Source organism: Crotalus tigris, unplaced genomic scaffold (genome assembly GCF_016545835.1).
Source record: "Crotalus tigris isolate CLP2741 ecotype Arizona unplaced genomic scaffold, ASM1654583v1 scf7180000020075.792833, whole genome shotgun sequence".
Lineage (NCBI taxonomy): Eukaryota > Metazoa > Chordata > Lepidosauria > Squamata > Viperidae > Crotalus > Crotalus tigris.
Window position 1 is genome coordinate 149,909 of NW_024097847.1, and position 14,661 is coordinate 164,569.

At 34.9% G+C, this 14,661-nt stretch overlaps 1 protein-coding gene across 3 annotated transcripts in view; it reads left to right on the top strand.

Annotated features, from left to right (window-relative positions):
- CYFIP2 (cytoplasmic FMR1 interacting protein 2) overlaps nucleotides 1–11,196 on the top strand; it is a 64,362-nt gene extending 53,166 nt beyond the window's left edge. For 2 of the 3 annotated variants that reach the window (XM_039365478.1, XM_039365476.1), the window contains 3 exons: nucleotides 4,610–4,848; nucleotides 5,093–5,240; nucleotides 6,083–11,196. In XM_039365478.1, coding sequence (XP_039221412.1) covers nucleotides 4,610–4,848; nucleotides 5,093–5,240; nucleotides 6,083–6,250 — 555 coding nt within the window. In that variant the 3' untranslated portion in view covers nucleotides 6,251–11,196. The remainder of the gene's footprint in view (nucleotides 1–4,609; nucleotides 4,849–5,092; nucleotides 5,241–6,082) is intronic. The other variant, XM_039365477.1, reaches the window with a different exon arrangement.
- Nucleotides 11,197–14,661: the final 3,465 nt, after the last annotated feature.

Here is a 14,661-nt window from a genome sequence, read left to right on the forward strand (position 1 = left end):
CCCCCAGTATTCCAATGTTTGTTCTGGATCACAAAATTTAAATATAAATTCATTTCATGGGCTCATTTTGAACTGATCCTTGTGGAGGACTAAATGAAGCAATACACGGAAGTTTTGTTTGCCTGTTCCAGCCTAACCCCCTCCAAATGTGTGAAGACAGCAACTCATAATCCTCAGATATCATGCTGGTAGTTGCTGTTCCTACAAGATGGAGGAGGACAGCCTGTGCTTGGGGGCTTCTCTGTATGTAGTGCTTTGCTCTTTGTCTGACATCCATATAACCAAGTATTAGTTGATCAGTTGTCTCAGAACAGCAGTCCAGATAAAATGAATGACTTCCATTGCTCCTGTTGATTTCACTGACAGATTTGTAAGCCTGTATTAACTGCAGTCTGTGGCACACAAGAACATTTAATTAAACATTTAATTAAACATTTAATTCAACCTAAATGTGACATGGTAGGAAATCCAAAATTAGGATCTCTTCTAAAAAAAATTAAAAACTTCATCAGAGTCTCATATCAAGTGAGGTAACTTGCTCTACCTTTGAACCCTTTTTAAAATCCTCATATCTAATCTGAAGCTCCATGAACTGCTAACAGTTAACAGCAACAAACCCTACAGCAGATTCCAATTAGAAATATTCCTCATCCAATTATCATCCCTGATTTTACACTACACCTTAAAGATATAATTTGTTCAGTCTTCTTATACGTTCTATGGATGTACAGATTGCTCCTGGTGATTTAAATTCAGCTGAATCAGTTCATATTGATTAATACTGTAAAAACACAAAAGTTCATGGCTGAAGTTAAATCTTTTTGGATACCTCTAATACAATTATTCAAATTGGATCAGCTATTCTATTTGGAAAATCAAGTGAAATCATAAATTCTACTGATTGAATGTTGGAATTTAATATTTGATAATTTCCTGATATACCTTACTCATTTTTCAAATAACTCAGGGTTACTAAAACTGCTGGAACTTGTCCAGGCAGTTGACAGAAGTCAAAAACGGACTTGAAAGTGCATGTGCACATACATAGACACCTCTATTCACTAGTCAGAATCTTAATATATTATCAGATACTCCCAAATCAATTACCACTGAAATGTTTCCATCTTAGTATACATAGTAGGAATATTTTGAGACATTGAATAACCCAACATTAAAACATAATAGAATATTGTGCAATCTGTTGTTTTTATCTGAATATCATTTTATGGCCAAACAGTTTGAACAAACTAATACAGTTTGACTCAAGTTGTGCTGACTTTCAGTGTTAGGTGATAGATATATCTGTAATATTTTCTTAAAGAACTAAGTCATTGTACATTTTTTCCTTTCAGGCCATTATCTATCCTTCATTACAATCAGTTCACATATATATCTATCCCAGTAATTCTCACCACCAAACAAACCCAGTTAGAAAGATCAGGTAGAATTGATTTCTATGGGAAGTTCCCACTTCACAAATACATACTGCACTGTCAGCTGTCTCACATCCAGCATTAAAGTGGTACTTTTAGAGATGATAAAAATATAAACCAGTACAGAGGGAGATGTGTTGTCGGTGATCTCAGCTGATTGTTCCTAACACAGCAAAGCCTTCTTGTTCTTGGATTGTTTGCTTCTGAGTTACACAGATAATAATGTCTGTGGGGAAGCTATCCATATTTCCATGGGATCCCACTGAGTTTTTCACCACCCAGCTTCTTCTATTCCTAGATTAATATCTCCATTTGAGTTGTGTCACATCATACTCTTCCTCTGAAGTGCAAATAGGCATTCCTTAATATTCAAGCATACTGTATGCCCAATTGAGAACCATGTGTATCTCAGCATTTTTTTATGGAAAACCCCAGAGGAATAGGGGATGAAACAATGTAGTTCTAACGGATATGTCATATTAGTCTCAAGAAAACAATAACATATTTTTCTTTAATTGTATTGTTAATTTTAGAAAGGTCCCAGATATAGAATATATACATTTTACATACCATAATTTGATTTGCACCTCTTTGCATTTTCTCTAAAGTTAATTTTTTCCCATCAGAATGATCTTATAACTCTATTTATTTATTTATTTATTTTATACACCACACCATCGAAAGCGACTCAGTAGATTAGATAATAACAGTAGAACATCTAATCTCAGATTTGCTACATGAAACAAATATGGCCTTAGGTTTTGCTAATCACTCTTTGGAACTATTGAGAAACATTGTGTTGCTATTGATATTAAATGAATATAATCTGCATTAAAATTATTAGAAAAGACTTGGAGCAGAAAAGAAGAGACTGAAATAGTCACGTCAGTATAATTCCCACTGAGTTTAGTGGGAAATTTCCTGAGAGGAAATCAGTGTAAGATTTCAATATAAGAATCTTCAACCTGCAAAACAAGTAGCAGAAATATAGACTGGGAATTATTTTCAGGGTTTCCCAATATGGACTGATTTGCATATATTGATTTACTCCTTGGTAAAGTGCATCTATATTTATAGTTTTCTATACAATCTTTTAGCTTTCAATGCCTAATGGTTTACAAATGGATTGACCCATTACTATCGATACATATACTAGATGTTTTACTTTAGATTTCAACTAGAAGTAATAGGAGTTTTTTTGAACATAAAAGATAAACAGTACTGAAGTAACTCAACATGTATTAATGAAGGTGCCTTAGCATTTTTGTGAAGCAAATAGATAAAGTCCATCCAGCTGTGCTCTCTTGTGGTCACAACTGCATTATCAAAGGACTGAAATGCCCTAGCTGTGTGATGGCTGAAATACCTATAGTGGTTCACTTTGCTAATCCATTTCATTCTGCCATCCTGCCTCTCATTTCTATTGCTGCATATCTGTATTTTCATTGTGCTGCTCTTTCAAATGAAAGTGTAGAAAATTGACAACTGTCATTCTCCAGGCAATAGTACCTGTGTTTCCCCAAAAGTAAGGCCTACCCCAGTGGTGGGATTTAAATATGTGAACAACTGGTTCTCTGTGTGGATGCCGCTTCTGGAAGTCCATTGTGGGCCTGGGCAACACAAAATTAGCTACTGGTTCTGCTGAAGTGCTGCAAACTGACTGAATCCCACCACTGGCCTACCCCAAAAATAAGCCCTAGCTTGATTTTTTTGGGGTGGTGGATCTAATATAAGCCTTACCCCAAAAATAAGCTCTAGTTTGGAGGCGAGGCAAACACCTAAAAATCAAGCTGGGGTGGGGGTGTGGATCTGCCCCACCTGCCCCGCACCCACTTACCTTGCAACCAGGCCTCTCCTCCTTGGTCCACTTCTTCTGAGGCGTCTTCTGCAGCCAGGCCTGCATTTCTCAGTCACAGGCCTTTCCAGAAGGCCTGTGCAGCCAAGAACTGAGCTATGGATTCAATCCATAGCTCAGATCTGCAAGACCTCTGCAGCCAAAGACCAAGCTATGGATGAATCTATAGCTCAGTACTTGGCTACAGTGGCCTTCCGACTGCAAAATACAGACCGGAATGCAGCTGCAGACTGAAGCTGCTCCTTCGGCCCCAGAAGAAGTGGACCTGCTGGGCAACGCTGTGGGTGCTGGAGGTGAGTAAGACATCCCCCCAAAATAAGACCTGGTGCCTCTTTTAGAGGCAAAAAATATAAATAAATAAGACGCGGTCTTATTTTCGGGAAAACACGGTATATATAGCCCTCATTCATTTCTGCATGCAAATTATTTACACTTTTTAGAGTTCCAAAAATGTTGAATTATTGATATTGTAAAAAATTATTTTTTACTATATTTTACCACCGCTTCTGAATTCTACAAAATTGGGTGGAAGAAGAATTTTTTTTCTATAAAATTGATTTTTCAGATTAAAGCAGAGAAAAATAATTGTTCTTCTTATATTATCTCAAAAATGCTTATTCTCTTGTCATCATGACTAAAATACACAATGAAAAATTATCAGAATAGTGACATTTTTTCCTAGGCTCTTTTTATTATCTGCCCCATTTTAAGTTTTACATGAATTTTGCATTATAGATAATCAATATTAAATTTAAACATGTAATCAGATATGTAAGATCATCCTAAAGAGGAAATGCAAATTCACATAGGCATGCAGATCTAGATTAATAATGTATAATAAGCAGATACTGCTAATATTTTTAATAAATGCACATCTAAAATACATGCTCTTATGCAAATTATACTTCATAGAAGTTAAATATTCACTACAGTAAGAAAACATTATTGCAAACATAAATTTCAATTCAATTTGCAGGAATAATACCCTGTGCAGAAAATTATTTTTTTGAAAATATCCTAATAGAGAAGCAAATTTTGGCTCTTTCCAAAATGTCATTTCATTTGAAAAATACCAGTAAAGTAATAAATATTTGGGTAAAATATACAAAGATGTATTAGAAAGCAATTTCCTTAAACTAAACAGCAAATCAGCTCACTGTTCTCAGGCAAAATTTACTAGATTTTAATTCAATTTAAGCAGACTAAGCCCTTTCTTAAACAGGGTTAAGAACAGGTTCCAAACTTTATCCAGGTGGGGAGATCAATCTGGGAATTCTGGGAGAAATTGGTATCTCATAATAGAACTTTCCTTCCTCATCAGCAAATAGCCATAGCCCGTGAAGGAGACTTGCTGACTAAGGAGAGGTTGTGCTGTGGGCTGTCCATGTTTGAAGTTATCCTGACCCGCATTCGGAGCTACCTCCAAGACCCCATCTGGCGTGGGCCTCCCCCAACCAATGGCGTCATGCACGTTGATGAATGTGTTGAATTTCACCGGCTCTGGAGCGCCATGCAATTTGTGTACTGCATTCCTGTTGGAACAAATGAATTCACTGCTGAGTGAGTAGGCCTGTGTTGAAGGCTATATCCATTCTGCAAAGAACTGAGATTTTATGACATGTAAATCTATGCTAGTGACTTGATTCCATATCTTTGAAGCTAGTCCTGAATGAAGGCCATCTGGCTGTCTTTTTGTTGTAGGAACTTCTCAGAATATATTATTTCTTCATAGAATCAAGCAAGATGATTTCCAAATCTTTCCATCATTTCCAAATAATGTCTTCCCTATTCCTTTTTATTCTAGACAGTGCTTTGGAGATGGCTTAAACTGGGCTGGCTGCTCAGTCATAGTTCTTCTGGGGCAACAGCGTCGTTTTGACCTTTTTGACTTCTGCTATCATCTCTTAAAAGTTCAGAGACAGGATGGGAAGGATGAAATCATAAAGAATGTGGTAAGTCTGAGAGGACTTGGATGCCATGTATAGGGTTTGTTCCACTAGCTGACTGCACACTCTATACATGGAGCATTGGTGGTTCCCCAGCGTTTAAATAGATTTTTTACATATCCCAGGTGGAAACTTGAAAATAGTTTGCTGTCAAACCTCAGAACTTTTGCATGCACTGAATGTGTTTCAGCGAGATGACTTTCTGGCCAGGAAGATCCAAATTTCTGGACCTTTTGACATTCTTTGTGCAAAGCATCTGCTTTACCACTGAGCCATGGATTTCTCCTGAAATTATCTTTTTTATTCTAAAAAGAGCAGACAATTGTCTACCAGATTAGCACATTTTTATTAGCAGATTTTGCATTTTTATGTAGGAGAATTATATAAAGGAACAGTAAATAGCTCTTCCCAACTGAACACGGTGATGTTTGATGTGGATACTTTGTATATTCATAAAATAAATTCAGGGTCTGCTGACCTTTATTAGCAAACAATTGTGTACTTTTGCCTCTATGGTAGTGAGGCAAGGAAAAAGAGGAAAAGAAGGCCTAAAGGAAGTCAATAATGTAACAAATATAGCTCCACTTGTACATACATTTAATAAAACTTTAAGCAAATGAGTTATCTTTTAGCTCCTTTGTGGAAGTATGTAAAGAGATGTTATATTTATGATGCCTTAGGAATAGGGGAGTTTGAAACATTTTTTTTCCATTTAGAGGTAGGAGAGAACTATTCTACTGTAAATATTTAACCGGTAGTCTTGTTGATTCTTTTGACAACAGGGTGGCTATAGAAATAGTAGAGATGGTGTTCATGTTTCCTTATTCCATTTTTGTTTTAATCTCCAGCCACTTAAGAAAATGGCTGACAGGATCAGGAAGTACCAAATTCTGAACAATGAGATTTTTGCCATCCTGAACAAATACATGAAATCGGTGGAAACAGACAGTTCAACAGTTGAGCATGTGCGCTGCTTCCAACCCCCCATCCATCAGTCCTTGGCGACAACATGTTAGGCTTTCAGCCTTGGAAATACAGTGTGAAGATTTGTGTCTTTCCATTGGATATTGGTGAGAAAGAAGTGGTTGGACTCCAGCTGTTGGAAGGCAAACAGCTGCAAACACAGGTCCCGCAGCAAAGCAGACATGGATGGATCCAGTACACAAAGATGCATTTCCTAGAAGACTCATTTGAATGCATGTTCTTCTATATCTTTCTGGCCGGCTTTACCTATAGTGCTGAAACTGTGGTGAGAAGAAGCAGAAAGTGGTTTCCTCCTAAAGTTTCTTTTATTTTCATGACAACCCATAATCATCTGATCAAGCACAAAAATCTGCAGTCTTTAAATGGTCATTATTTTTAAGATTCCAGTAAAGAAGCCCACATTTCAAAATGTTGCAAGTCTTGGTGCACACTAAACAATAGTTTTCCTTGATAACTTAGTTTTGTGGTATAAGCACTTAAACATTTTGAAATAGTGAGTTTCTCCCATTGCAGGTGATACAGAAAAAACATCCTATTGTTTTAGAATTGCATAGAATTGTCTACTTGGAATTAACAGGTTTTTGCTGTAATTGTTATCTTGCCTTCTAGATTTACTTTGCTAAACTAAATTTGGAATTAAGTTTACAGTGGAATATTAACAAATTTTCTCAGTTTTTGCATTGGCTGACCATGCTATGGAGAAGGGAAAACAAAGTGATGCTTTCTTTTCAATCTCCTTCTTGACATGAATACATTTGAGCTAATATTTGTTTCTTACTGTTAGAATGACAGACAGTCATTGTCTATGTGTGATAAACATTGTAATGGCCTCCAGTCCTTAGTGAAGTTAACAGCCCTCATCATTTTTGATGGTTGATTGAAATGGGGTTCGTATTTTGAGCTGAGCATCTTTTTCTCTTTGGAATGCTTTTAGTAGAAGAATGATATTGTTATATTTCTGTATTCCTGAAAAATGGTAATCTATTGTAATTCAAGATTATAGATACATATTTAGTAATTGAAAGGAAATGCTCTTAAGAATACAGTACATGCAACAAAATCTTTGTTCTAAACAAGAGCTTGCCTTCCTTTAATATGTATGGTTTCAATGACATATGAATTTCCAATACCTGATTTAAAAAATGAATAAGCTTATAGAATGAAGGGGAGGGATAATTTGAGAACACATATGTGCTCTTCTTCATAATAGACCTCTTACTTTCTTCATCCAGGAGATAAATCCATATAATCTGAATGAGAGGTACACACATAGTCAGGCTTTCCATAATAAATATGTATAGGAGAAGATACGCCTTAAAGAGACAAGATCAGGCAAGAATGATGAAAGAAACAGAACTATTAAGTTAGTCACAATTCTTCCTATCAGGTAAGAAGATCTTTGCGTTTCTAAATATCACAGTAAAATAGATTCTGAAGATAAAAGCTACCCATTTTAGCAAGTCTAATTACCCAAGCAGAACTAGTTTAATTATCAAAACCCAACCATGTAGCAGATCATGAAAGGAAAAGGAAGATCTCTTAAGACCTTAAGAGAATAATTCATTTCTGAGTTCTTTTGATATAGTCTGAGGGACTTGATAAAATTCATCAAGCAAATTCCCCTGTAATTCTCCAGGGCAAAAAGAGGAATTTTAGAATGAAGTTCTCTAACATTTCAGTTGTTCAGATTAATTTTCTATAAAGAAAATACAAGTTGCTCTATAGTTGTTCACAGTTTCAAAATTAAGGGTAAAAAATATTAAAGATCTGGATAGTTTTTCTTGTTTGTTGAGAACTACAAGGGTACCGTGCATTAAAAAGCTCCTTTATGTAAATGAATGACAGTATGCAAGACAATAATTGTCTTCTATTGATCTCATGGAGGTTCAGTCATTAGAACATCTTGGTAATTTGCTGCTGGGGCCACTTTAAGGTAATGATCTGTGAAATTCTTAAGAGAGGAGATGTTGGTAGAGGTCTTTACCTGTCTTTAGTCTGCAGAAAATAAAGACAGGCTTTTCCACTGTTGGATGTTTCCCAACAGTTCCTGCCTCTTTCATAACAATTGGCTTTTCACTTTATCTTGTTCAAGACTAGTTTTGCCAAATTTGCAACCCTCCAAAATTTTGGCCCCACCCCTGATGGGAAGATGCCAAAGAGGGGCAATCTAGCTAAGATTTTTTTCCCCCATCATTTAGATTTTAGAAATTTTCATCTATGCTTTTTCTTCTTTATCATAAATGCATATTTAATTACTTATTAAACCAGAATTACTAACTTTTTTTCTGTTTGATAAATATACAAAAAAAAATTAGCTTAATGTTCTCTATTTTCAATCTTGGAAGAACATTATGTCCTAAGCAACAGCAGCAGCCTAACATTATTAGTATTAAGTATGTGGCCTTTCTTAAATCCGTCCTTTCCACTGAAGATTTACATCTTTTCATTAAAAAAGTTGATGGAATATTGTTTCACATGTCATATCTGTTTCCTATATATAATTACTAAGGCAGCTATTCAAGTGGTGAGATATTTTTCAAGCAACAGAAAACCATGATATCAGCAACACTAAGCCCTCTATCCAAGAGCATCAAAGCAGATATTCAGATATACAGTTTGCTTATTTGTACAAAGGAGATATTCACCTAATCATACATAGTTTGCTTTTCACATGAACTCAAATCTTGCAATGCCAGATTCCAGGCTGAATTGAAGTCAACATGTGTGAAAACTTTGTGTGCAAATGTCTGATTTAGTGTAATATCTCAGGTGTGATGCTGAAGCTGGGGTTACCCTTAACATTCATTCAATGGGTTTGTGGTGGTTCAATAGGGGTCTCTTGTACTGATGGAAATATCAAATGCTCATAGAATTATGACTCTGGATACATAAAGCAATGGTGAACAAGAGTTCAGAGTAGGGAAACGTTCTACTCTTTTCAATCCTAAATTTCTCCTAGAATAGTTCAAGTGTTTTGTGGTTTTTATGGAAAGCAAGTACAATACTGCCAGCACTCCTTAACATCAGTATTTCTACCATAGTAAGCCTTGATTAACTTTAAAAAAAAAAACCACAGCAAACGTTAAAAACTAAACCAGACATGAACATATTCTTGTGATTGATTTTGAATTCACTTGACGAGATATGCAGGTGTTCTGCTCCTTGTTCTTTTTTTTTATTCTTCTTACAGCAGTCATTAATTATAATAGATACATAAAAATGCAGTTACCCATCAGAGCAGGATAATGTCACAGTTCTAAATTTTCCATTTATGTTCAAAACAAATTATCCTCCCAAAGTATCTGTTGTAGGATTGGTATGACATTTTATATCTTGTTTTCTGAAGAAGTGTCTAGAGAGCAGTAATTCTAATAAGCATTTTCAATCATGTAAAATAGGTTTGTTGGGTTCTGCTTTTATATTACTATTACAAAAGAATTCTCAATCATTCCCAGAAAAAAATCAATGCTGCTCGTGGGGAAATCCTAAATATTGTCTGTATGTCTCATCGCTGAGTGTTAGAGACCCTCAAAGTAAGTTAAGATATATTTCACTCAGGTTTTTGTTTAAATAATACTGTACAATATAGATCCATCTGCTAGAGACTATTTTTTCCTCTGAGATTTTGTTCTCTAAATGACTTGCCTCATGTTTGTATTGGGCTGTGTAGAATGCTATTTTAATTTCCCCTGCTGTCAGATACATTACAAAATTGTGAAATGTAAATCACTCATCCCAAACTATATGCTAAGATAGTACTCTGATGTTTATGAGGACACCATTTCTGTCTCAAAAAATAATAATAAAGATGGGGCAATGGAAAGCTATCTGTAACTTCACAAAGACTAACCCCATAGAGACATATAGCACAATTGTTTGCCTTGATGAAGTGTGAAGTCCACCTGTGTATAGAATTCATGCAAGGCATAGGAATGGAAATCTTGGTTGCAGATAATGCTTATTCCCACACATTTCAAAAGCATGTTGATGAAGTTTAAATGTGCACCTACTTTTTATACCAGGTGGTGTTTTCACTTATCAGATGTTGGGCTCATGTTAATCTAAGTACAAAACCATGTATTTCCTATTCTTATGATTGAGAAGGAAAAGATGATTTTTCAATAGGCAAATAACAGAAAAATTGGGATTGAAAGGCCCTAACTACCTCTTTTTCAATAATTTGCAACTTTCAAGTTTAATTTTCAACAACCACAAAAGTTTTGGTGCATTAAAACTATCCAACCACATACAACATATAGTTTGGTAAGTAGTAATTCTTCATGGGAATTAGCAATTTACAAAAATGTATTATAAGTCCTTTGAACTAAGAAAAGTCCAAACAGTGATTTCTTCAATACATTTTGATTCTCTGTAGCTCAGTTAGGTTGCTCTCATTTTGGTTTTGATGATTTCAGATAGAAAACAATTTGAAACAATTTGAAATGAAACATACACTTGAATTCTATTCCTTTCCCCAACAGCACTTGTCAGATATATCAGTGCCCATAGTAATTCCCCTGCTTTTCTGTATTACTCTGCATTTCATTAGTATTTGGACATTTGAGAACATAAACACAATCTTTTTTTAAAAGGAAAATATAAGGAAAATCTTTGTGTAATTCTTCCAAATGTATCCTGTTTGTATGAAAAATGTCTAAGTTTTTTTGTACAATGACTTTACATTTATTTATGGTGCAGTATATTTTCAGCAGTGATCAGCTATGGTGTTTGAATCATATTTACTAAGCAGCAGAAAATGGTATATATTGTTTTATATTTTTTGTTCTTTCATCATTGGTCAACAGAGGTTTTGTTGCTGTTCCAATGCTTCTCTAATAATAAGATACCTTGCGTGCAATGACATGATGATGACCTATATTGCAGTTTCAAATAATGTGTACAATAAAGTTGGGATGGATCTAATTAACAAGAGGGAGAAATTTGAAATAATAAATGTGTGAACACGAGGGTGAAAAAATGACTCCAGCACTTGATTTTGTCTGTGATATAGGATACAAGATGAATTTTCTTGAACTGGGCATTTCAGAATCACCTGATATTACAAATAAATATGGGTATTCCAGCTGCTGTGTCATATCTGCAACATTAAATTGCCACTCATAAACCGGTGATCTTGCAGAATAGCAAAAAGGGAAATGCAAACAGGAGCAATGGTAGGAAAGGGTCATAAATAGTTTTTCCTAATTTTCTACGAAACACTTCTGTGCCTCTTAGGCAAGTTTAAAGTCATGATCCAAACATTTTACATGGATGAGTAAAAGAGTAAAACCTGGATAATTGTTTCCAGGATGAAAGATGCTCACTGTTTAGGAAATAAAAGTTTTTATCATCAGTGTGGCAGAATGTAAAGGTATTTTTTTTAATTTAATCTACATCAGATTATTATTAGCATTGCTTTCAATGCATGCATTAATGTGTCATATTAAGGCAATTTACTAACAACCATTAGAAATGTTCTAGGGACAGTCTTGAAGGCTTTCGGTGGCCTTGTTCAGCATTAGGCTTCAAATTATACACCTTTGTAGTGTAAGTGAAATAACTGTACAGTTACTTTCTTTAATATGCACATAATGGGCTACTGATGATGAAGAAGAATTCTTCTGCTGACTGATATATTCTGTAAGTGTATGACTGGTAAATCAAGAAATTGAAAGTTGCATTTATTAATTCTTTATTTGTCCATTCAGACCATGAAAAAACCACACAGGAAGAAAATTGATTCATTCAAGCTGTGGTAGTGGAGACGGTTCCTGTGCACCCCTTGGACAGCAAAAGTGACAAACAAGCAAGAACTATTGTGTATAAAAACAAACATATTGCTGAAAGGCAAAATCACAAAATTCTATCTTACTTATTTAGGCCAAGTCATGTGATCAAACTCACTGGAAAAGGTAGTTCTGCTTAGAATGGTCATGGATAAAAAGTAATAAGGCTTCAAAAAATGAAATAAAATTAACCTTCACAGTGATTATATACCCTAAAAGCCAACACCAATCAAGTAAAATAAGTGAAAAAAGTCATAAGATTGGAAAATGTGGAGAGAGCTAATCCACAGAATTGCAGAAGATCAGGCATGATTGAATAGACAACATCTGCCTGTTGTATTGTTGCCTTTTCTTTAAAATACTCAGACATAAGCAGGAATTTCTTGAAGGCCCAAAATGCCCTTTACTTTGCTATACTTAGAAAAACTAAAATTGCAATTTATGATCAAGAAAGCATAAAGCTACTATCTAAAATCAAATCGTATTGCAAATTTTTCCCCAGCAACCATGGAAGAACAGCAAAGCAACACACTGTTAATAATATGCAATTCTGTGAAAAAGAATTTGCCCTCTCCCTCTATGGATTTCCTAAATGTGTATTTTTAACCGCTGAATGTTATCAAAGCTTTATGTTGGTCCTGTTGGCAACATAAATAGACAAATAAAACCCCCCCCCCGGATATTGTGCAGGTTTTATTTATTTCATAAAGTTATCCTATATGCAACTTTTTCCAAATTCTGTTTTACTTGTTCATTCACCTATAAATTAGTAGCTGAGATAAGATTACATTAACTGAGAAAGGTATATACATGCATTCAGGTATATACATGCATTCAGCAAATCTATACAGAGGCAAATGCTTTCTATGAACTGGCAGTATGTTTATTTAAGGGTAAGAAATTATTTGTCTTTCTACAAATTTAAAGAGTAACTCGGAGGGAAAAGGCCAAGCCTGGGGTGGGAATGCACTTCTGACAAAGTCAATGGGGAAAACAGATTCACTTAAAAACCGTGTTACTAACAAGTGAAGTGATTCACTTAACAACTGTGGAAAGGGAGGTCATAAAATGGGGCAACATTAATTTACAAATGTCTCACTTAGCAACAGAAATTTTGGGCTCAATTACAGTCATAAGGACTACGGTTGGATGCATATATACACATGGACACACATATATCCAGCACATAGGTGTATATACAGCACATTTTGTATGACACATACAAATTGAGATATCTTTTTGCTCCAGCATCAATCTCTAAATTATCTTTAAGCTAAGCGGCACAAACTGCACATTGCACATAATTAGTCTATGCAATTACAAAAGTGCATTTGACACTTGCTAGACCCGTTTTCCAAGAAGTAGTACAACCAGCATAAAATGGGCATTGTTCTAATACCTCTTTCACAAGGTTTTTTTAAAAAAAATACTTACTGTTAATTGGCTTTAATTCCAGAAAGTAGGAAGCAAGGAGGGTCAGAGACCAAGCCAGCTTAATTAGAGCAGTCTAAGAACCTGCCACTCTAGTTACATAGATTCAAAATTTTAACAGCTACTTATTATGCCTTAATATCTCAATGTTTATTTCATAACAGTAGTGCAATCTGGCCTCATGTTTATATTACTTTATGTAAATGCCTTTTACATCCTTTCAAGAAGCTAAAGACAATAATTAAATTTCATTGGACTTCAAAGAATTTTAAAACCAAAAGATCTTAAACGACTTAGTGTGACTACATGTATTTTCTTTTTCTCCTCATTGAACAATGCAGAACTGAAATCTTCTCTGAGATGGACTGACTTGGGCAGAGATGCTGGATACAGAAATAAGATGTTCTAATGTGTAGTAAAAAGGGTCAAAATGCAGAATAGAAAAGTCAGGAATTGGTTTTCAATGAAGTAAAAATGAAACTAGTATATTAAAAATCGGAAGGTGTCTGGTAGTGAGTCTGATGAATTGCAGATCACGAAAAATCATGCCTTTTAACAGAATTAGTTAGAAGAGATGCTACCTATAAAAAGTGGTTTTTAGGTTACTATAGGTTAACACAGCTCTCCTCCTACAGCGCCTATGCTATTACACAACACCACTTTGCATGTCTGATTGATGGATTACACCTATTTCTTTTGCTTAGGCATTCCCTTTGTAATCCAATTTAATCTTTTGAAATGATTCCCTTCCTGTTTTCACACATGTATTAATTCATTTTCATTCTCAGGTTTTAGCACTTGAAATGGCCATTCTATTGGTTATGTAATAATATTATTTTAGAAAGTTACACAGTTTTTGAATTTTACACAACATTGCTTTGAGCATTTGATGAGAAATTATACCTATTTCTTCTACATCAATTAAATTTCAGGTTTATTTTTGTATTTATTGAACAATTTCATATTCATAGCCATCAACCATAAGCAACTCTGGGTGATGAGAGGTATTATCAGCATCCCCAAATCATAAATACTGTATACGTGTGTGTGTGTGTGTGTGTGAATATGAATATAAGAAAACAAGATTATGAAATTAGTCTTCTTTAATATTCAGCACATGTATTTCACCTTTACGAGGCATTCTTACTTTGATGAATCTTTTGTTGGTGGCCCAGTCTGAAAGATCAGGAATTTCTTCTTCTCTAAATTATCATTTCTTCAACTGG